The 22,371-nt window shown below is 36.5% G+C and overlaps 1 protein-coding gene and 1 long non-coding RNA gene across 3 annotated transcripts; one reads left to right on the plus strand and one right to left on the minus strand.

Annotated features, from left to right (window-relative positions):
* Nucleotides 1-340: 340 nt before the first annotated feature.
* On the minus strand, nt 341-3,523 carry LOC127481256 (uncharacterized). Its single transcript, XR_007908161.1, has 3 exons — nt 2,942-3,523; nt 2,773-2,828; nt 341-748 (listed from the first exon to the last, which is right to left on the minus strand). It is a non-coding gene; the product is annotated as an uncharacterized LOC127481256 (long non-coding RNA).
* ACMSD (aminocarboxymuconate semialdehyde decarboxylase) lies at nt 627-21,311 on the plus strand. 2 transcript variants are annotated; one of them, XM_051810303.1, is made up of 10 exons: nt 633-757; nt 3,651-3,695; nt 6,896-6,992; nt 10,510-10,559; nt 11,835-12,071; nt 13,965-14,058; nt 15,619-15,714; nt 16,188-16,360; nt 20,830-20,928; nt 21,138-21,311. In XM_051810303.1, exons 1-10 carry the CDS (start codon nt 701-703, stop codon nt 21,198-21,200), a joined length of 1,011 nt encoding a protein of 336 aa, XP_051666263.1. In that variant the 5' UTR covers nt 633-700; the 3' UTR covers nt 21,201-21,311. The 2 variants fall into 2 exon arrangements, with proteins under 2 accessions (XP_051666264.1, XP_051666263.1); XM_051810304.1 differs by lacking the exon at nt 6,896-6,992 and having other exon boundaries at nt 627-757.
* Nucleotides 21,312-22,371: the final 1,060 nt, after the last annotated feature.

Raw genomic sequence — 22,371 nt, forward strand, 5'->3', positions numbered from 1 at the left:
AACTGCTATATTTGCTATATATATGTATTGCTGTATATTGAGCCAACTTGAACGGCTGTGAGCAACGTTATGCAGGAGCTTGTGTAAATATCCTACAAGAACCAATAATGAGAAGGGGGAAATAAAGTGCAGAGCAGAGGTTTGTCTACAATTCAATATGTCTGTGGGGGTTTTCTTACATAGCTTTAAAGAAAATGCAAGGGGAGAAAAAAGAGAGTACATGGGGAGGTGTGACTGTCTATACCAGGGTTATATTACCTATTCTCTACATTATATGTTCTCTGCAGTTTCAGATCTGAGAGGCAGAAAAGAGGAAATTCAAGTCAGCATGCTTAATACATCTATTCTAACTCGATTTTATTGAGTGATTTTCAACCACAAATTTTCATTTTAGCTTCTGTGTAAAATAAATCCCTTCATAGTGCCAATATAAACATGTATTTTCCCTTTGCCCTCAGTCAGCTGTAGTTTGTGCATTAACAGGGACTTTCTGCTAGAAGCCTTTGTTCTTTTGGAGAGCCACTCCTCTGGGATTTAGGCCTCCTGGTTGGCCACTGGACCAAGCCTTCCTGGTAAGGCAGCAGGTGGATCTGGACAGCAGCCAAAGTTAATAACCTGTGAACCAGGGACAGGAAGGACAGTGGCATTCCCACAGAAAACATTATCATTCAAGGAGTGTTTCTCCTGTGATACTTCCAAAATGAAAATTGATATTCATAGCCACATTCTACCTAAGGAATGGCCTGACCTGAAAAAGGTAAAAAGAGTTTAGATATTCAATGCCTTATGTGATCAGCAACCATTTCTACCCATGTGATTTTTGAAAGAAAAATGAATGAAGGGTTCTGTGGTTAATATCTCTAGGTTTTTGTATAATTTGATTTTTTTCAGTTGTAAAATATTTGTATGCATTACTTTGCAAAGCAAGAGTCTCAGTAAGAAAGGGATGTCATACTGGGCTCTGTTCCCCACTCTTTATTTAGTCTGAAGCAATTCTTACCATTTTCCTTGGGTTTTTTGACCTAAAATTGTCAAATAATGAGGTGTAAATTCCACTGTCTTGATAAAAATGGAGATGTTCTATTCCCAAACAGTATTCATGTTTTTTTTTAAATTAAATAAATAAGCAAATATTAGGCAAGATTAATGTTAACTAAGACAAAAATCATTCACATCTTATACCCCCAGGCATGAAAGTCATTAACTTCAATAGGAGTGGGGTCACTCTAAGTGCAGTTAATTGATGATGATGATGATATCTGTTATTTTTTCGGTTACTGGAAGGAAGTAGCATATTGTTTTTAAAATACAAAATCTCAGTTGTCAGAACACTGAAGCTATGTCAATTTGTGTTAATTTTGAATCTTTGCATATTATTACTTTTTTTTTATTGTTGTTGTTATTATTATTCAGTGACATAAATTTATTCTTGTCAGTCATATTTTCATGATCCCATGAAATGTATTTAGGAACAGAGAGTGTCACTTATGTTTTAAAGTAGTATATCTGAAAGGGTTTCATATCTATTAGCTCTGTGTTTCTGTGATTTTAATCATGACAGTCCAGCATCAGCCAATATTAGACAAGAGAACAGCTGGAAAATGTTAACAGCATATTAGAAAAAAAAATTATGAGAAAATCTGGCATTAAAAAACATACATAGGATTGCTTCCTCATCAGGAGTAAAAAATAACCCCATTATACATAAAACTTCCTGGAAAGGAATGTTTGTTTCCATGTGTATCTAGGAAGGTGTTTATAAATATCTGTTTGAACCTCCTGTTTGTAATACTAAGAGCTCCTGACGTAAAACACACATACACTTAATAATGCAGGTGGGAGGACAGACCCTTTCTAGAACAATTATGTCTGGTTTAAATGGACAGGAGTTTAAATAAACAGACTACAAGACAGATTACTCTTGGTTGTTTCAGATTTTGTTGTGTTTGTGCAATAATCTTATAAAAACACCTATAAAATGCCCTTATTCTTATTTTATATGATTTTTAAAGGATTTTTTTAATTTTTTTTCTCTATATACTTTAAAAGGGCAACAAATTCACTGGGATAAAATGACCCCAAGAATCCCTTGATGTTCCAAGATGTACATCAAGAATTCACTCATGGTAGACCCTGTAGGCCAGTGTTGCATTTCTTAAAACACAGATAAAGAAGCAAATACCAAATTTTTAAAAGTTAATTTCCACCTGCTAGTTTTTGTTCCTCTGTTCTGAGCCACTCAATGGTTTATTAATGGGCCCAGAGCAGAAAACACCTCCCAGAATTCCCTGGAGTCTTCTGAAAATTCAAGCCATTAACACAGATCTCTACATCTCATGCATGGAAAACCAAGAAGTCTCCTGACATGCACACATTTACTTAGTGCTGAACTTCTCTTTCTTGTTTCCAGCTTTATAAATACTGAACCTTCATCCTAGAAAATTCAATTGTCAGGATACGTATTTAACAGCTTAGGAACCCAACATAAGTACAAAAATTTGTATAAAAAATTAAGTAAGGACTGTCAATGCACCCAGCCAGTAACTGCAGGGAAGAAAGAAGAAAACAAGTTCAAAAACAGAGCAGTGAATTTCTTTATTGCCTTTGTGCTCCTTCAGCACCTTTAAGGTACTCGTTTTCTGCACAGCTTGTAATTGGAATTAGCACAGAGCTAGTTCAAGTTAAATTTCCCCCAAGTTTCAATATTTTTATATATAACCTTATAAATTTAAATAAAATATGCATAGCTAAACATAGCTAAATAAAACTTACATAGCCTCAGTCTGTAGAATCTCTGACTGGCTGAAGTCAGGCTTGGCTCTGCACACCTGCACTAGGAAAGTTCACAGTGGCACTAAGTAATGATTTGGTATCACAGGAAATTCAGGACTGTATCCAAATTGTTTACACTTCAGTGAAAGAAATGCCTGCTTTTACTTACTTTTCTTTTAAATGTTTCTTTATGGCAAAAATAGGAATTCTGAGCATTGTTTCCAGTCTGATATTTGAAAATTTCATTTATTTCTCATCTACTAATTCATGAAAGTAAGAGGAAATCAGCTTCATATGTAGGTCTTGCTATTTTGCCTGACCAATTTTGAATCTCTCTGGAAGAATCAATGAGCATCTAAGCTTCTCCTCTTTAGCTACTCTTGGCTGTTTAAATATTAATAGACAAGAGTCTGACCTTCAGTCCTGCTGCTGAATCATGGAAGCTGAAAAGTGGAATCGATGCATCTCTGTGCTAATGATTAACTGATCACAGATTGCAAAGTAGTCAGCTCAATTCTCATACTGCCAAATATTTAATTTAATTTTTTCTCTGTTAAAATCATTCCAGTTAGAACCTCAATATAGTAAGCAACTTTGAGCATTTTGGAATAGGTTGTTTAAAAATGTTGTCGAACTGGCAGCTAAAATTGCACATACAAACAACATTAGTCAGGTCCAGTCCAACTTCAGCACTTCTACTCAAGTCAGTGGGGCTACTCAGACTCAAAGTTGAGCCCACGTGTTTCTCCTGAATGAGGTACTGCTGGATTGTAAGAACTGCAAATAATAATAATAGTACTAGTAGTAGTAGTAGTAGTTATAGTTGTTGTGATTACAGAGTGCTAACTAGCACTGTCTTTTTCTTCTTTCTTCCACAGAGATATGGATATGGTGGATGGGTACAGCTGGATCATCACTGCAAGGTTTGGGCTGTTTGGTGCTCTAAGCTAATCTTGTATTGTCCTCAAGAACACAAACCCACGATAAATCTATTAAGAAGTGAAGTGGCAATAAGATTGGCTCTGTTTCTGATACAGATTTCTCTAGACCTCTGTATTCTATGAAATAATATCAGGGCAAGTCCTAATATACCTCAGTAGAACCTTTTTCTTGAGAGATGAAACTCACAATCTGTGACTGTCTTCTGAAATTCTTCTCTCAATACAGGGATTCCATACTGAAAACTAGAGGGATAAGGGATAGAAGGATTGGCTACTTTGCATTTTCAGGGTGACAGTGCCTCTCCCTATTGGAGTAACCTTATAAAGAAGAGAGTATCCGATCTTCTTCCTTGCTCCTTTTTGTGGTTTGGCCAATTCATTCATTCTCTATAGAGACTCACCTTTAGGAAAGCAAGACTTGCATCTTCCAGGTACCAAAGTATTTAAGTATATAATGCCTGTTAATTTCAGTGGAACTAGATATTCCCTTATCCCCTTGTCACTTTGCAAAATCCTACCCCATTGTGATTGCATATAAGCTTACACTAGCTGGGTAATAGAAAGAAAGAGAGAAAGAAAGAGAGAGAGAGAAAAAAAAAAGAAAGAAAGAAAGAAAGAAAGAAAAAGAAAGAGAGAAAGAAAGAAAGACAAAGCCTGATTAAATAGATACAACACCATGTCTATTTATTGCAACCTAACATTACACACACTTTTACCTTTCTATTACATGCAAGGCTATGCTGTAAAATGCCTAACAACCATTTGTGGAAAAGGACCACACAATATGAAGGTTGAAACCAAGAATGAGGAGCAAACAAATATTATGCTGAGATTTCAGATCTGAGTGTAAGCAGGCACAGTAGGGGAGAACAAGCCACCTGCAGAACCAACTTGTGTATGGCACAGCTCCTGAGACATGTGGGAGCTGCAGGAAGAAGAGAATGCTTGGACACATTTTTAGCAGCTTAGCTGTTTGTTACAGGTCTGATGCTAAAATTCCGTGCTAAAAATAGTTTGCAGAGGAACTTTGTGGCAAGTCAATAATAGCCTGATACCCTCTGCAGAGAATTCTGTCCAGCCTACTTCTGTCTGAAAATTTTACATGGTGCATGGTGAAATAAAATCCTGCTCAGATATGTAAAACTGGGGATAATTTAATAATTTTCTTTAATTCTTAAGATTAAAAACCAAAAAAACCAAAAAACAAAGGCTTCTCATATCATTCTGTGAAGAAGCATCAGAGTCAAACTGAAAGAAAACAATTACATGCATGTTTAAAGAAGAACAATTTGGAATGTGACTGAGTAGTTCAGCAATGGGATCATTTAAATGAAGTTTGCTGAACCAAATCAGCCTGCTGGACCTAATTCTGAAATAAGTCTCTCTTACTTTTCACATAAATTAATTAAAGCATTAAATATTGAATAATGTTTAGAATGGGATAGAGTACAGTAGTGTAGAATAGAATAGAATAGTAAAATCCATGCAATCTATTCATGTGTGGTGCAATGCTTGGTTCTACTCTGCCTTTTTCTCACATCCCAAATGTTTTTTTTGTTTATTAGACAACCTGTAGCAATGCACTAAACTTTTCTTAATGTACTGGAGTGTATGGCCAGAGTAAACCTTTCTGTCAGGTTGGAAAACCAATTTTACAAGAGTCTGAAGTATTTTACTGGAGAATCAGGACTTTGTAGTTATGATATTTCAAGTAATTTTCATAGCCTGTGATACAGGTAACAAGTAACTTGACAATTTGCCAGGGCAGCACAGTTAGATTTTTTGAGGAGAGCTTTGAAATACTCATTATATCTGTATATTATATCACAGTATATCTGTGAACAATGCATGAAGTTAGTAACAAATTCAAGCTTAAGAACAGTCTGACTTCTCAGAAGGGGACAGAAATCCCTCTGGTTGGGTGTACTAGTAACAAATGTTCTAACAAGGTTTTTTCTTTAGAAAAACAGACAATTCTAAATAACACCGACTTTGTGAGGAAAAATAAAGTGGCCTTTGGAGAGAGAGAATTCCCTTTCTTGAAGGGTCAGGAGCCTGCCTTGCACGGAGCTGTTTCATGCCAAGGTGAAGGAGTAGCTGCAGTGTTTTCTCATGTGGTCTTCAATTTTTAACTGCAGGTGGAGTGTTCCTCTGTCCAATGCATCTGCTGCATGACCTCACTTACCCCCCCCAAATGCACAGCGCCAGGTGGATCTTCTGGCTTTCATCCCTTCCCACTTATCCCTACAGTAGCTTCAAACAGCTGGGAAATACTCAGGGCTTGCAAGTGTTGATGAGTTGTGTCCCATCCATTTGTGCAAGTGTCAGCCAGCGGAAAGCCTGGTGTGCCTGTCTGTCCATGTTCCTAACAGCATGTGGGGACCTCCAACTTAACAGACAATTTACTTTGCTTAATGTGATGACACTGTACATCCTCAACCTCTTTGAACAATTCACAAATCAACGAAAAAATGAAGTTTAAAAGGTTTCCATGTTCATAAAGGAACAATATTATATTTCATGACTGTGATAATATCTTGAACTTCATACATTTGGGAATTGGTGGCATATGGGAAAGGTATTACACTAATTGAGGTCATGGGTTTATACTGTGATAAAGTTTTGCTTGGGGTTTTTTTCCCAAATACAAATTCTTCAATAATTCTTTTTTTTCCCAAGGAGAAAACATAACCTGAAGACAACATAACAGGTCTGCTTTTGTCTCATTATCAATGGTGATATGAAACAACTGGACTGAAAGTAACTGAGCTGTACAGTTATTTCTGTAGTTACTGGAATCACTGTGATGCTATTAAGGGAACATATACACACCCAAAGGGAAAATTTAGCACAGATTTAATTAGAGCACTGTTTTGAGGTCAAAATTTGGTTTGAGGATAAACTCGGATTAAGGTACCTGATATCTTTTCCATATAAATGTAGAATGATATACCTTGCAAAAGAAAGGGGATTTTTTTTATTATGAAGACTGAACTATAAATGACTGTTTAATTAATGTCTATTTTTAAAATAGTCTTTGTTTAAAAATACCTACTGCATAAAAATAAAAGAACAATATTTTGTCACTGAATTTCCGTAGGGAGCACAATATACTCAAGCAACTATAAATTGGCATGTACTGTTTTGTCACATTCATAATATATGAAAATGTCATTTCACAGGGACAGGCAAAGATGATGAAGGATGGAAAGGTTTTTAGAGTTATTCAAGAGAACTGCTGGGATCCAGAAGTACGGATTAAAGAGATGGACCTGTCAGGTACCTTCCTCCATGAAGGAATTGAAATCATTGAGTCTCATTTAGAATAACTACAACTTCTCTGTCAGTTCATCTGAAAGTGCTCAATAACAATGGGAAAATTAACAGGTTTAGCACATTGACTCCTTAGTTTAAATCTCTTGAAAGTCAGGAAAAACTGATATGCTTTATATTCAGATGGGACACGTTCCCATAACTTTCCTCATTTTCAGTAGCAGTTTATTCCCCACATGAACTCTTTGATTTTGATGGGATTTTAAGTTAGTAAGGAACTAATTGACATAAATAGGGATGGCTTATTGTGGACTTAAAAAGGCAACACACATTCCAGGTATAGAAGTAATTCACATAAAGGAAGAAGATCTTTCATTTTTGTTCCAAATGTTAACAATATTCTTTTTACTCACAGGATTTTTTGTATGTTTGTTTCCAAATTAGCTTTTCATCAAGCTGCGTACATGACACTAAATAAAGTATGTGAGATGGGAGACTGAGGATGAGGGAAGGAACTTACAGTCTGATCAGTTATTTTTGCTAGTTCTTATTAACACTGCAATTCCAAATTACTTCTGTGAGAGAAATATGTTACTAAAGATTATTTTCTTCTTAGATTGAAACCTGAATAATTACTACATCAGTTTCCCAGTAGACACAGCCTCAACTTTTTATGAGAAATACACACCTGAAGAGAGTAGATATTTTTTAAGTAGCATTTTTATGATTATTGTTTCCTCAGAGCTTATCACACTCTACAACTGTCTGACAGGAGGCTGTAGCCAGTTGGGAGTTGATCTCTTCTCCCAGATAACAAGCGATAGCAGAAGAAGAAATGGCCTCAAGCAGCACCAGGGGAGGTTTATACTGGATATTAGGAAAAAATTTCTTCACCAAAAGGGATGTCAAGCCCTGGCACAGGCTGCCCAGGACAGTTGTGAAGTAACTGTCTCAGAAGGGATTTAATAAAAAGGTAGATGTGGCACTTGGGTACATGGGTTAGTGGTGGGCTTGGCACTGCTGGCTTAATGGTTGGACTTGATGACCTTAAAGGTCTTTTCCAACCTAAATGATTCTGTGATTTTGTGTTAGGGGGTACTGTGGGTCATTATCCTTGAGGAGGTTTACTGCAACATATCATATGGGCCAGTTTGGGAAGTCAGGGGCTATGGGACAATTTACGTAAACATAATTAGATAATTTTTCAATTACTTCATCTGGACCCTGGAAAAGTATTTCAAACTCCAACCATTAGACATTTAATGGGAATGCCCAAATGTCTTTGCAAACTCTGAAATATGCTGCCTTATCACAGAATCATAGAATCGTGCCTTGACTAGACTGTAATCTTTCTCTGAGTTAGCTCAGGGATTTTGGGGATTACTGAGTCATTCAACTACAATGTGGATCACAAATAGCCTTTGGGCATCTTTCCCTTTCAGATATTTCCCTCAACACTAAAGGCAAGTTTCTACAAAACAGTTCTGCCCCATCTATTTGCTGTAGGCAAAGGGAAAACACAGGAGCAATTTTTTTTTTTTTTTCAAATTTCTGCAAGAGCTCTCCAGAATAGAAAATGTATCATAAAACCAACACCACAATATTTCTCCTCAAATTGAACAGTGCTTGCTTGGTAAAAAAAAAAAAAGAAAAAAAATCTAAATCTGTGTGTTACAGCACCATCTGGTGACTTGTGCCCTAAAAACGTCCCCCTTTATTACAGCACTCCAGAGACACAGACATCAGCCAATTCAGTGGGACACAAAAAAGGCCTTGGTGTTTTTCATTCTTACTGCTCAACTAATAATAAAGACTATGGGCCACATTTACTCCTTTTTGGTTTAGAAAGTTGTAGCTACTCAATTTAAAGAACATTTTCTGTGACACAGGCCGAGATAAAGTATACCCAAAAATTTAACCTCCGAACATGGCATAATTTTGGGACAAAGATGCAAGGAGTCTCCCAGCTGAACAAAACTAGAATCAATCACTAAAAGGTATTATTAACTCAGAGAAATAACTTTGAGGTTGGTTGCTAAAAGACTTTCTTTGTGCATTGTCCAAGAAATCTTGCCAGTAATAAAAAATGGTATCCAATGGACCAAAGAGACTCAATTAATTCTCATAATCATATGTCCTGGGTCTAATTGGTGTGCACACCTCTGTCTTGATCCACTCAATAAAACAAGCTATCCAGGTAATTCAATAAAACAAGCTGTAAAGGTAATTAACATCACAGTTCTGCGACACAAATCATCACAGTTTTGTTAGAGAAAGTATATTAGTTCATCCTAACTGCCTTTTCTTGTTATTTTCTCCTTTGTAAAATCCTCTGAAGAGGATATAAAGTAGAGGTTTTTCTGTACTGATTCTAATTCTTCCTAAAGCCACTGTCTAGGAAGTTCAGCTTGGAAATCTGCCTTCAGGCTTTATGTTAAATTTGCTCGGAAGTGTAAAAATGGATTGAAACCAGATACAACATTCATTGTGGACAACATGGTGGATGTCCTCAAACACACCAATCAAGTGTCATATTGGTGGATAACACATTTTAGGCTGCACTTTGGTAAACATGTAATTTTGCAGTCCTAATCCTTAACCTAAACCATTGCTGCTGTACATAATATTAATCAGATCTTGGAAGAATCTGAGCCAGTTTCCTGCCTGACTATTGAGAATCATTTTGTTAAACATTGGAGCGCTTTGGCAAGGTCATTGTCTCAGAAGAAAGTGCATAAATCAGACCTAAAATGTAAAAAAAAAAAGTTTTGCATTTAAATATTTAGTGAAGTCCTAATTATTGCCCATTGTTTCTTTTGTTGTTTGTCTGCTAGGTTTGTTGCTTTTATTCCTGTGGTCTGTCACACACAAAGTTATGGTATAGATTTGTGTCTGAACAGAAACAAAACAACATGGACTTAATTCTCTTTATTGCAAACATTAAAGTTATTTCTGAAAACAGGCAGATTTTCTTATGCTTACAACCTCACTAGCCCAGACACAGGATGAATGAAACCTAACACAATATAGCTTTGTGGAACACTTGGGTAAACATTGTTTACCAACCATTGTTAACATGATGTTTTTAATCTTTGAGCAAAATCACTTATTTATTTATTTAATATATATGACAGAGTAAACTTAACTTATGGCATTCTGTTGGTTTAATGTCACATTCATTTTTGTGAGAGTAACATTAAATTGCTATTTTAATTGATTGTACATGTGCCTACTAAATATTTCTAAAATCAAAATACTTAATTTCACAAATAATCTAGTATGAGTAGGAAAGTGTTCTCTTTCTTTCTACTTACCAAATATGTTCAAATCTTAATAAACTGCTACATTACAAAATTTATTACTATGATCCATAATTTTAAAAAAAATCTATCCATGTCACTTAAATCAGTGTTTCTTATCATTAAACTTTTTCCTTCTGCCTCTCAAAACAAAACGCTTTCTTATCTTTCATCACAAACAAACAAACAAAAGGAAACATTAATAACTGCTTTTTCTCATTCAGGGGTCACAGTCCAAGCCCTTTCCACAGTCCCTGTGATGTTCAGCTACTGGGTAAGTTCCTACTGCCGTATTTTGTAACTCACATGTAGCAAAACTTTTAGAATGTACATGCATCTTCCTGTGAATGAGGTGACTGAAGTAGTCACGAGATCACTGAGGTAAACAGGGAGTTGTTCTGCTCTGAAGAAGCCAAAAGCAGTGCAGGTGTCAGAAGAGCCAGTAGGGTGTCCTGGCAAAGCTTCACTCCGGAGCACAGATGGTGGGAAAGGAGGAGACAACAGCTGGATCTCTTCTCTTGTGGGGGCAGCTGGAAATGGGGAGACATATATGTACAGATTCCATGAAAGTTAGACATCAAACAGTATTTTCTCATGAAAAAAAATCCAAATATATAAAAGATATATTTGTGGTCTTGTCCCACTTTCTTTTAAATGTGGCACAAGGCTCAGGGACCTGGAATATTTGAATCTTAAAATTCAGTAGTAAATTTAAGTTAATACGTTCCCTACATGGTGATCTTTAATGCTTCAAAGAAATAAAAACAGACTGAGAACATAAATAGTAGCAAAATGCTGTTCTAAATACATTCTCAGTTTGATTATTTAGTGATGTGTACAAGTCAAGATGTTATATGTAAACAGATATGTTAATTAAAACCATTGGGTTAAGCCCACAAATAAGTAGTACCACCAATTTTCAGAATTTCTTGTTGAGCAACATCTCTTTAAAACTTTACTCTGGTGTCTAAGGGAATATCTTCCTTTAAATACTCATTGGGGGGGGAAATGGAGATTGATTGAATGGATATTGCACCTCTTTTATTGGAATTATGACCGTTATCTCATTCTAAATGTTAGAGAAGTTTGCCCAAGTTTTCTCTGTAGAATTCTCATGCTGCAGCATCTCACATTTCTTATTTTTATTTCTTCAGCTCCAGTAATAGGAGAGTAAATATTCATTGCTATGTTTAAAAATTATATACTGAGGCTTTTGCATTGGGATAAACCGAAACAGGGGACTGGTTTACACAAAAGACCAGATACTTAAAATGCATCAGCAATCTGGGCTTTTTTACACTCCTGTTGAGCAGTAAAGGCAACAGCAGTTGATAAAATATTCAAGACAAGAAGCAGAACTGCACCCAGAGGTTTTAAAGTGAGGTAGAATTTAGTCCTGCAGGTTTCCATCTATTCAGAACTGTAAAGCAAACTTAGGCTTAAACCCTGTCTCTCAGTTGTTGGCAGTGACATTTATCCAATATCTTCCAAAGGTGATAACATTTGAGAACTATATTTTAATGTACTACTCTGCTTAATATCTTACCAGGCCAAACCTCAGGATACTTTAGACCTAGCCCAGATATTAAACAATGACTTGGCTGCTACAGTAAAGAAGTACCCCAAGAGGTTTGTGGGTCTGGGCACGTTACCCCTGCAAGCTCCAGAACTGGCTGTGAAGGAAATGCATCGCTGTGTGAAGGAACTGGGATTTCCTGGGGTGCAAATAGGATCTCATGTCAACGAGTGGGACCTGAATGCCCCAGAGCTGTACGATGTTTATGCTGTGAGTAACCATTTCTTTCCTTCTTTGGGGGGAATTCTGTGATGTGGAACTCTGTCTAAAAATATCTTGGAGCACATTCAGTCATGATTTGAGCCTTCTAATCTGCTTAGTGATCAGAGAGACTCAGCTTACGGCAATTCATTATAGGATATAATTACAATGATACAACACAAAACATTCTGAAACATATTTTATAATAATGAGTAACAATTTTTTTTTTTCTTATATGAGTTCTCACTGTAGAGTTGCCTTCTTGGTTTGTGAGGGTAAGTACAGTATCAAATAAAGCACTTCTGCAGTGTTTGCATTCGGGTTCAAGTTGCTGTATCTAATCCTATTGAAATAATTGATAAAATCCCAGAGATGATCAGAGATATCTATAGAGCCAAAATACCCCATGGAATTATGTAAATAGGACCAAAGGTTCCAAACAATGCATTGATTATAAAATGAATTTTTAGATTGAATTTCTTAAATAGCCTGAGGTCCAGATGAGGATGGTCATTTGTCTAAATTACAGCTTTAATCAATGTACATTCTGCATCTGTTTCTCAAGTTATTAGAGGTGTCTGCTTGAAACTGAGCCACAGAGGTCATATTTCAGGATGCTCATTTTTTCCAAGAATTCTGTTAGTGCAGCACCTGGACTGTTTGTTTTTATGGACATAAACAGTCAGTTAGCAGATGTAGATGCCCACATTAATGGAATCTTAGCATGGCTGATGTTGGGAGGTTCTCTGGAGGCCATCTGGTCCAACACCCTGTTCAGCACTTCCTTACAGGGGAGATGCTCAGTCCCTTCATCATCTTTGGACTCCCTCCAGTAACTCCGTGTCTCTGGTACTGGGATCCCCCTCTTGTACTGGGATCTCTCTCTTACACTGTACCTTCTTCACAATGTAGGAAGTTACCTCCCTGGACAATACAGATTGGGAAATTAAGCCATATTTGACAATGAACTCTTGTCAATCTACCAAGACAGTAATTGAATCGCTATTTTTAGTTTACAAATGTAGATGGCAATTACTCCCCACAACCCAAAAGTTGCAGCTTTATTTATGCATGTGTGGGTAAACAAAATCAAACTTTTTCAAATGTGTGATAATCTCCTTAGCAACAAGAGGAGGTCCAGAAATACATCTGACAAAAAGAAGCTGTTAAATCCTGGTTTAGCATATGAATGACTCTGATGATTATATATTTAAATTTAAGCAAATAGTTCGATTACTCAGTCAGGGTCAGCATCTGTCATTGTTCTTCTGTTTTCCTTTCCTGAGATGTCAATAATTTTGGAAAAATTAATATACTTGCATGGAAATGGATTCCTGATCAGAACACAGCCATATTTGGAACTCTTAGGATAGATTAGGAATATTTTTAACTTTTCTTTAAAGCCAGGCAGAAGGTCAAAGGGGACAAAGTAGTGCAACTCACATGAAAATTCCTGAATGCAGCTGGAACAATTCTGCAAAACCATCCTAAAATTGTTCCATAAAATATTATGAGAGTTCATCCTCATATGTATAAAGAAACCAAAGAAGTTTTTTCTTGAACTAAGTTTTTTACTTCAGGATGGCTGAAAAACATGGATGGAAAACTGGTTTTGTCCTGCATTAATCTGAGGAACATTTGGCTTACTAAAAAGATATTATCATCTATATTTCCAATCTGTGGTCACAGAAAGAACTTTGAATCTGAGTAAGGACTTCAGACTATGGCCCAGAGGAGTAAATATAAGCAACTATTACTCATAGTTCTTACTTGTGAGCTTATTTTTATACTAGTACTATTGCTCAGTACAGGTTTGCAGGTAATTTTAAAACATGACTAAGAAAAGAAGATGTATTTTGTTATAATATATAGTCAAGATTTAGACTTTTTCTTTTGCTGCAGGCTGCTGAAAAATTGAATTGCTGTCTCTTTGTGCATCCCTGGGACATGCAGATAGATGGGAGGATGTCCAAATATTGGTTTCCTTGGCTAATAGGTAAGTGTATATTGACTTTGCTTAGCCTAAATTTATGAACTGGATTATGCTCAGCAGATTGTTGCAAAGTAAAGTACTAGTGCAGATAAAAAATGGATTTTCTATCAAACCTTTTTTTTAATCAGGTAGTACAATTAAGTCTATTGTGTAAATTCGTTTGGCTTTAAGCTTGTTCAGTTTGCCTAACTTTTAAATACTTAGAATTAAAATTATTCAGCTTTGCAACATAACATAGTATTCCCTTTTGTCTTCAATACAAAAAGCAGATGACTAAGGAAAAATGAATTGTCTCAGAAATGAGCTCCTCAAAAATTATAGGAGGAAACAAACATTACTTCCTAGAATTTAGTGGATTATTTCCTAGAAATAGGTTAGCCAGAGAGGAAATAAGTCTAACTTTACATCAACTATAGCTGGAAGAGCATGTACTTTGAAAGCACTCCACAGATACAGGGCATTATCTAGCTCCTGGTTTTTCCCCATCTGATGGTACATCAGAGCAACAGTGAATAACAGGAGGAGGGTTGTTCTGCTACCTCGAAATGTTTAGACCTCATTCCACCCTCACTGACTCTATTTTGCATAGTTTTGGTTTGCATGGTTTTGCACTGACTTCAGTTCTGAAAAACACACACAATATACATATATATATGTTCTGCAGTATGCACTGGAAAATCTTGCTGTCCCAATCACTAGTGCAGTATCTTAAAACAAGATTAATTAATCTTAATGAGAGCAGGCTCAACAATGCAGATTTAAAAAGAGAATAAAATTATTGCATTTACTTAACAAAGTATAAATAAAATATTTTCTTAGAAAGACTTACAAGGCTTTACATCTGAGCGTATGGTAAAACATTAATGAAAAAACAACTTTTTGAGCTGGATGGGTATTGTTTCTCCCAGAGATGAGGGGAACTAATTTCCTATCTTTAAGCTGGATGTCTGAAGTTAGATGTTTAGATGGCACAATATTCTAAGTATGTTGGGTAAACCCATAAATTGAGGCCTGCTGTAGGAACCTAAATTGCTGGTATGTCCCTAACGCTGGCCATCCAACTTAGCCATGGCAAGGAGAGAGAGAGGTTACTTCAAAACTGTAGGAACTGGCATCATGTCATAACTAAACCTCAAATCTCTGTTGGAATATCCACCAATACATCTGCCCCCTTTTCACAAAAGAGGAATCCAGAAGCACAGGTGAGAAGCTGGCATATTCCAGACTACTCTTTGAGCTAGGATAATGGGAATAAAGCCTGTATTGTGTATTTCAGGACATACCCAACCTGCCTGTCATCTGTCCTGGTGCTATAGAGTAAAAACTGGACTTAGAATTCAGAACATCTGAACTTCCAGTCCTGCATCTTCATTTCATTTAATTGAAGTTCAGCTCTGTGTCCCTCTAATAGTAATAATGTGAAACCTTTGGCAGGTGCCCTGTAACTATTATTTTTTTCAGTAGGCTCAAGGCTAATGGAAGAAAATTCAGATAACATTTAAAAATCAAAGAGGAAATTGGAAAAGTGAAACTCTTATACAATTACACTGTTTTTGTTCCTAGGCATGCCAACAGAAACAACCATGGCCATTTGCTCCATGATTATGGGTGGAATTTTTGAAAAATTTCCTAAGCTGAAAGTTTGCTTTGCACATGGAGGTGAGTAATGTGGCATGTGAAACTCCAGTTCTTTAGCTAAGCATGTTACAGCTGTATTTTCTGGTACCCCAGCTAAGGATCAAGGGTTCAAGCACTTTAAGGCTGCCACCAGCTGAGCACTATTACCCCAGACCTGCCAGATCAGCTGCTTCTATGAACACTGCCTAGCCTGTGTCAAACAGGGTTTGAACTGCTAAAATACCCTTTAGGGGAAACAAGGAGGAAAGAGAGACAGGAGATGATTTAAGGAAAGGGACAAAGAAGCAGCACGAGGAATTTGGACATCACAGTAGTGAAGAAGTGAGGACAATAGAGAAAGAAGTTAACGAAGGGAAAGGAATAAAAAATTACTAGTGCAGAGCACTTTCTAAGTAGCTGACAGTAAAACTTGTGGGTCTTTGGTGATAATGTGGCTTTTTTTTTTCCCTCCTACGTTATTTTCAGCTGCTGTTGTTGAAAATTTCTTCTTGCAGGTGGAGCTTTTCCATACACAGTGGGGAGAATCTCCCATGGATTCAACGTGCGCCCTGACTTGTGTGCGATGGATAACAAGGTGGATCCGAAGAAATACCTTGGCTCATTTTACACAGACTCTCTGGTCCATGACCCTGGTGCACTAAGGCTGTTAACAAGTGTCATAGGAGAGGTGAGTTTTAATGCTTCCAGAAGAGGGTGAGTCATTATTTAATTCTCTATGAAACAGCAAAATAAAAGAAGAAAACAGGAAGAAGACAACAACTTCACCCAGTGAAATACACTGATGGGTTTCTGCCATGTTGATAATATTTTTACTGTATAGAGTAAATGGACATGTGCATGTCCATTTTACAAGACATCCAAAGGCTCATGGAGTAACAGTTCAGCGCTTGCCTCTGTTATTCCTTTTCTGAGAAATCTCCCCAAATCTAGACCACATTCATCCAAATATTTGTTCTACATGCAGTTATGGTACAGAGGGATGAGTGTAGCTCTTGAATTTTAAATTGCCAGTGCAAGGAGAAAAGATCACTGGCTTATCTCTTTTTATGCATTTTATAATGTTGGGAGACATGTTTTCCCATTGTTCTACAGACCTTGGTAAATCAGCAGCTGTGTGACTCAGCATGGCTGAGACTCACAGATTCTGTTTCTGGTCTGAATCTGTTAAGCTGACCCGTGGATGTCAAGAGAAAGCAGGAGGGAAAGTACAACAGGATGCTTAATCCATTGCTGACTAATTTAACTTTTTTCTATTTGAACTTCTGTAGCTTGGCAAGTCTCAGAGCAGTTCTGCTTTAGAGTCAGCTTTGCATCTCAAGGCTGTTCTAAACTATTGTTGTTGTGGGAAAGCTGCAGTCTTTGCACCACACTTTAATTTTTCTACCTTTCATCCTGAGAAGTTACACATAGACTCTGGCCCTTAATCATGATTAGTCTTTGCAACTGAAATTTAGTTCTTTGAGGAGAGAGAGATGACAGATTGTAATTTGATAATCTAAAAGTCACTCATCATTAACCTCTCTGGTGTCTTGTTTCTTTTGTCAACAGCCTTCTGAAATTAAGTTTCTAAATGCAATAATTTGGCCAGCATACTACACAGAATGATGGTGTCCTCTTTAATTCTCCTCTGAGTATTCTGAGCTCAAGCAATGAGACATCAGGTGGAACTCTAGTGCTGTAAAGTTATGAGTCAGATACCCAAAACATAAGTGCTTTTTAACACTCAGGCAAACTTTCTCTTTTTCATAGCCTAAGGCATCTTATCCTTGAAAAAAAAAAAAATCACATGACATTTTCAAACTTTACTTTATAACCATGAAGATTAAAAAGCTCCTTTTTTTTCTAATGAAAGTTGATATTCTTACATAATACCCTTCCATGAGTCAAACGCTTAAAGAAACACCAAATATCTCAGTGCTTTCAGTGCAGTTGTGTGTTGGCAGGGTAACACATGTAAGATTAATAAATTCTGGGCTAAAAACAATGTGATTGAGTCTTGAAGATGACACTGTAACTTTCTGAGCTGAAGGTTTGAAATAGGACAGCTCTCCAGAGGATGGCTAAGAGCTGTGCTGGAAGGGGATGTGCTTAGACATGGCTCTGGGTCCTCAGGGAACAGCCACTACCTGGCACCAGAATGTAACGTGTTGGCTTTGAGCTGATGAATACTAAAATCCAGTGACATCTGGGGTGAGTCATGGACAGTGAAGTTCAAGCCTTCTTTGTTTTAGGTGCAGGTTAATTGAAGCCCATCCCAGCTAAAGGAAGCAGAAATACACATTTCTGGGAGCTTTGTGAGACTGCAAAATTGCTGCAGTCCTTCGCTCCCCCCATGATGAGGTGGCATGAGGTGAACACAAATAAACACAAAATCCCTAATGATGCTGGCTATGAAAAGTGAAGAACTGGGTTGACATGGGATTAAATGATTCAGTGTATCTCTGCAAAAACTTCCCCATGGTGATTGCTCGAGCCATCGCCCAAAGGCAAAACATTTTCTGGCCAGAAGCTGGAGCTGAACTGGTTGTAGCAATCTGACCTTTTTTTTGAGATGTGTTCTGATAGTAGGAAAGAAGGTGAGATTCAAGGTAATTTTTACCAATATAAGAGAGTAAACTCATGCTTAAGGTGAACGAACTTTGAGGTTCATTTTCAGATTCAGGTCCCTCTTACTGTGAAAAAAAGTTCTATGGAGTAAAAGAGTCCCCTGAGGTTAATCATTATCCCATGTACCTTTCTAAATGGAGACCTCTGCTAATTAAGGAATCAAACCATAATTCTTCTAGGAAAAATTGACTTTGTTGATATGCTTTGGAATAATATAATAGTACATCTCTTATGCTAGGAGCATTATTTATCTGCAAAGGCTTCACAAGACTTCTCTGAGGCTGGTTGCTAAAGACAGGTATTCCAATCCCTGTTTTATAGATGGGTACAAAACTGAAGCTCAAAGAGTATAAATGAATAGCCTAAGATCACCAGCCAGAATGCTGCTCCTAAATTTTTCCTATCAATTTACAGTTCTTAATTTTACTACTAAGGAATAGATCCCATGATTAGTTTTCAAACACTTGCGAAGCACTTTCAAATAGAGGAAAAGAAAAATATATTTATATAGAGAGGAAAAGAAAAATATATATTATTCTAATGAGATTGTGGGATTTCTTTCTGGTTTGGTATATAGGAGGCGTAAACAAGGATGTACAAGCCTTCCTGCCTTACTTAACCTTGCCTAGTAAATAGCTGGGCAAATTCTGCATTTCCTTCTCCTTTGCTTAGAAATCCATTTTCTTATATAAACCTGGTATGTTTATTAATTAGAGGTTTTTGTAGATGGCATATATTTTTTTTCCTATCTGAATAAAATGTCTTGGTATTTAATTGAATATTATAAATAAAAGAATATATTTAGAAGCTTAAAAGTACATACCCTAAATATATTTTTTTTCATCTACACTCAGAAATTGATTTATTAGACAGGGCATATAAATTCTCCTATATTAATCTTTTAGCAGGTCTTCCATAATAAATTATAACACACCAATATAGGACAGAACAATAGAATATCTCCTGGTTGGATTTTGGATAAAGGTTTGTGTAGATTCTTCCAGAGACTCTTGGCTGACATCTACTGGAGGTTAAACAATTTAAAAACAAAAAGCATTTGGCAACTAGGAAAAACAAAGCATTTCAAAAAATAATTGAATGATGTTTTCTTCACCATATGTCATTATTGGTAATAGAGTTCAAACATTATAAAAAGTGTCCCATATTTATCAGCTTGACTTCAAATTCATGACACATTTCAAAACATATATTTTAATGAAAACTGTGGTTTTCAAATATTCATGTCTTCAGGAGATGAAACTTAAAGAAAAACAGACCTTTAATAAAATCAGGAGAGTTGGCAGTATGCACTCACCAAGGCAGAGAAAATGGGGAAATATCACTCCAGGGTGAAAGTGAGCCCATAACAATGTGGCCCTGTCAAGGATGTGCCTATTTCTTTTCATCTCTGATAATAGGAACGTTGCATGCAGATTTTTATTGAATTTTCTTTTCATAGACTTTCTTTCAGAAATAAATCATATCATGTCACTCATATTCTCAGGTACATGTTTCAAATGCACAGTTAATATCCAGTCCCAGTTAAAGCCATTGACATTTAAAAAAGTTACAGACTTCCAGAAATATATGAAATTTTGTAAATGAGATTTGGTTTTGTAATCTGAAGCTGAATACCAGTTAAATTAAATTAAATACTCTTTTAATGTCAGTGTTTGTAGTAATTCTACATTGTATCATACTTTTAGTAGTGTCACTTTGCCATTATTACAACTTTCAAGGTATCACACAAAAGGTAATTTTGATTGCTTTGTATTTCTTGTTACATGTTCTTCTCACATATATGTAAGTTTAAGTTTGTGTATGTCTGTGTGTATGCAGATAAAAATTTCAAATTCAGGAATGCAAATCCAAGCACATTTTCTGATCTTGGTGGAGAATTTCCTTAGATTCTTAAAGAAATGTGTCAAAAAGTCTCATACACATTTTGCACTGCACACAACACTGCAGAGCATGCAGTGAATAAGTCAAAAATCAGAAGGGAGAATTCTGTGTGTCCTTTATTGGCTATTTAATTATGGCAACACTTAACCAAAATTAATCATTGCATTTTAGGCAAACTACTTGCAGCGGTAGTATAAGCAGTGCAGGAGAACAATAGATGCCTCTTTGTTACATTTCTAACCAGCATCACAGAAAATCAATTCCAGTAGGAAATTCCTATTTGTCTTTTATTCACCTGAGCAACAGACAGTCATGCCATGGGCCTGGGATTTGCATTTTGAACTTTTTGTATATCAGAATAAAAATACCTCAAACTTCAGTTAGGCACCACAAAAATTATTAACAAATAACCTGCAATTTTTTCAAACTTAAATTCACCCAATAAACTCTTGAGCCATTGTTTTCAAGCTTTGTTCTTTCCCTAATGGAAGTTATTATCTTCATATTCACTTTCATAACTAATCACTCCAATACATACATGCAATTTCCTGTGGTTTATTATAAATTCCAGAAGGCAACTCTGTTGTTCAATGTTACTACAAAGTGTACAACTTTTTTTATTACCAGGACAAAGTAATTTTGGGGACAGATTACCCTTTCCCACTTGGGGAACTGGAACCTGGAAAATTGATTGATTCGATGGACGATTTTGACCATAAACTGAAGGTATGATCTTTACATTAGAGGGGTTTTTTCCCTCTCTAGTTTGAGACATGAGATAGAACACTGAAAACTCAGTGTAGTACACTGATTTCTGCAGAGACTGGAAGAGGCCCTCTACTCTCGTTGCAGCAGTTCCTTTTAAAGCACAAGTAAAAGCATTTGAGTTAAATATGAGTTAAGCACAAGCATATATATGTGTTTTGTTTTTACAGGATAAACTCAAGGCTGGAAATGCTCTGGAATTTTTGAGTCTTAGCAGAAAACAATTTGAATAATTATGAAGATACTGAAGAGGCTAAACTATGGAAACAATGCCGGAACCTTAGGGATGCTTCTGTTGCCATGTGCAATTGTACAGGTGAAAAAGAAATTTGACAAGTATCTAAGTCTCCCGTAGGTACTGGAAATGAGTATGCACAGGTATTGCTGTGCATTTGAGGATTTAGGCTGTTTTAAACAACTCTGAAATCCCTGCTTTCATAATAAAGGAGAGATTTCACCTTTTGCAGTTGTAATAAGAATCTCTGAATTATAATCAATGCCATGTTGTTAGGACTTGATTCTCAGGAAGGAAAGAGCTGAGAAAACTATGTACCCATTACATTTCAGTCTTTGTTATGAGCAATAAACAGAATTTGAAAGAATCTTTAAACAGAATTTAAGCAGAACTTTGTTGATGCCCAATAAAAGGTAACACTTGCCTGTATCCACTGCTTGGAAGTGCATCATGTCACACTCAGCTCAGCACTACAAGGGTGGGCACTGATGCTTTGTCAGTGTTGTGACAGGATGAAAAAGTCTGTGTGGGGAACTTTACATTTCAGCTGCCACCTACACCACTGGCAACTTATTCATCAGAAACAATCTGGACAATATGGTTGTAGGTGCAGAAATAATGTATTTTGTGTGGGTAATACTTGATATGTCACTGTCACTATCAAAATAAATACTAGTGTTTAGCAACAGTATGGTTTAATGTTCTTTCTATTCCTTAAAAAATACTTCCTAAAGTAAGGTTGGATACTTTAAATGTTGAAGTGTTATTGCTCTAATTAGATTGAGTCCTGATATAAGAATGGGAAGATGGCTTACTCTATAGCCTATTGATTGAAATGGGTTTTCATTATTATCCAGTGAGTGCACAGGCATCCTCCTCCCAGGAGGATTTTATACCGGACAGAAAAATGTGGATGAGCACTTACAGTCTGTTCTTATGGGAACATTTGCTGGCTACCTGTGGTGTCACCATTCTTCTGTTTAGGCTTTAGAACACTCCAGGCAAAATAGTATTAGACAGCAGGTTTTTTTAGCTCTGGCCAAAACTGCCACAAGCTCAACCTGAAGGATGCTGAGCATCAGCAATTCCTGCTGATACCAGCTTCTGTTGGACTACAAGGAAGACTCTGTCCTTCTTTAGTGTCAAACCCACCAGAAAAACAAAGGTGG

The sequence above is a fragment of the Manacus candei genome, unplaced genomic scaffold, assembly GCF_025592945.1.
Source record: "Manacus candei isolate 608988 ecotype Guabito, Panama unplaced genomic scaffold, ASM2559294v1 h1tg000077l, whole genome shotgun sequence".
In the NCBI taxonomy this organism is placed as follows: domain Eukaryota; kingdom Metazoa; phylum Chordata; class Aves; order Passeriformes; family Pipridae; genus Manacus; species Manacus candei.

Bases quoted from the DNA above. Each gene is read 5' to 3' on its own strand.
- ACMSD (XM_051810303.1), top strand. From the start codon at position 701: ATGAAAATTGATATTCATAGCCACATTCTACCTAAGGAATGGCCTGAC. The intron at 758-3,650 runs GTAAAAAGAGTT...TTTCTTCCACAG, and splicing joins AATGGCCTGACCTGAAAAAG to AGATATGGATATGGTGGATG. The intron at 14,059-15,618 runs GTAAGTGTATAT...TTTTGTTCCTAG, and splicing joins TTGGTTTCCTTGGCTAATAG to GCATGCCAACAGAAACAACC.